Source organism: Vigna radiata, chromosome 1 (genome assembly GCF_000741045.1).
Source record: "Vigna radiata var. radiata cultivar VC1973A chromosome 1, Vradiata_ver6, whole genome shotgun sequence".
NCBI classification, from domain to species: Eukaryota; Viridiplantae; Streptophyta; class Magnoliopsida; order Fabales; family Fabaceae; genus Vigna; species Vigna radiata.
This window is the reverse complement of record NC_028351.1, coordinates 31,367,418-31,368,775: the sequence shown is the minus strand read 5'-3', so window position 1 is coordinate 31,368,775 and position 1,358 is coordinate 31,367,418. Positions and strand designations below refer to the sequence as shown.

The window sequence follows — 1,358 nt, the reverse complement described above, 5'->3', positions numbered from 1 at the left end:
AAGTAAAGATGGGTTAAAGAATTAAGATTAGATAACCATTGATCACTAGTGACAATTTTGAGATCACCATCATATCCTCCAAGATAGAGTTTATGCAAATTTGAAAGGTTTCCTAGTTGAGAAGGAATGTATCCTTCAAAAGAATTGCCACTGAGATCAAGATACTCCAACCGAGAGAGATTTCCAATTTCACGAGGGATTGAACCATTCAAATAATAATTATGAGCAAGATTCAAATATTTCAAATGAGAAAGAGAACTTATCTGAGTTGGAATTTGTCCGCTAAAATGACATGAAGAGAGATCAAGATATCTCAAGTTGGTAAGAGATCCAAGAAACTCTGGAATATTAGTCTCTCGAAAATAATTGAAACTGAGGTTCAAATACTGCAACTGTCGCAACTCCATTAACGACTTGTGGATCTCTCCGCTGATGTAACGCCAAGAGACTTCATAATAATACTGTCCAGGAAGGTGGAGGCTTATAATATGAGCGGTGAGGTTACTGCAGCGAATCCCCTCCCATTGGCAACAGTCGGGAGTGGTCCAAGAGGAAAGCATACCGTAACGATCGACAATGGCAGCCTTGAATTGAAGGAGTGCTTCCCTCTCATTTGGAATGCATCGAATATGGTGTTGTCCATAAGCAACCTGCAACACCACACTCACCACAAACATAAACATCATAATTTTGAGATTCTTCATGATGATGAAACAGAGAGAGTGAATAGTATAGAATTAGATTGATATGTGTTCTGAATTTAGCACTCCCAATAACCACATTTATACTCACACCAACTCCTTAATTACTTTATTCTAAGTCGTCGTCGTGTTTGCCTGTTTCAATTTTTTTTATTCATCATATATCAACTAATTTTTGTGGTCCATAAATAACTTTATTATGCATTTCAATAATATCAATAATATCAATTGACTTCNAAGAAGACTTGTGTATTTTCATTTTAAAGGACAATATTATTTGAAGAAAAAAAAAACATTAAACTCGTCCTTAGTTATAATTAATGAATTGGAAGTTAATATTGGAAAACAAAATTAAGAAAGTGCTCTGAAAATGCACTTCAAAATGGAATTGTGTCGAACAAATTGTACTATTTGCAATATATTTTTATTTGTGGGTATCAAGATGGTTCATTTTCCTAGAGACATAAAAAGAGTCCATATTATAAAAATTAATAGTTTTACACGAATAATAAATAATGTCATTTATTCTTAGAGACAAAATATTGTATGAAAATATATACAATTAGAAATTCGTATATTGTTTGTGATTTTTTTTATAAAATTCATAAAATAGATTTTTTTTCTTTACGGATATTTAAAACACTTTGTAAGTCCATC

The 1,358-nt window shown here is 32.3% G+C and overlaps 1 protein-coding gene across 1 annotated transcript; it reads right to left on the bottom strand.

The window, feature by feature from the left end:
- Positions 1 to 11: 11 nt before the first annotated feature.
- Positions 12 to 704, bottom strand: LOC111241652 (leucine-rich repeat receptor-like protein CLAVATA2; the record flags this gene model as incomplete). Its single annotated transcript, XM_022780507.1, has 1 exon — positions 12 to 704. A coding segment is annotated over exon 1 (693 nt), but the record flags the coding sequence as incomplete, so codon positions are not given.
- Positions 705 to 1,358: the final 654 nt, after the last annotated feature.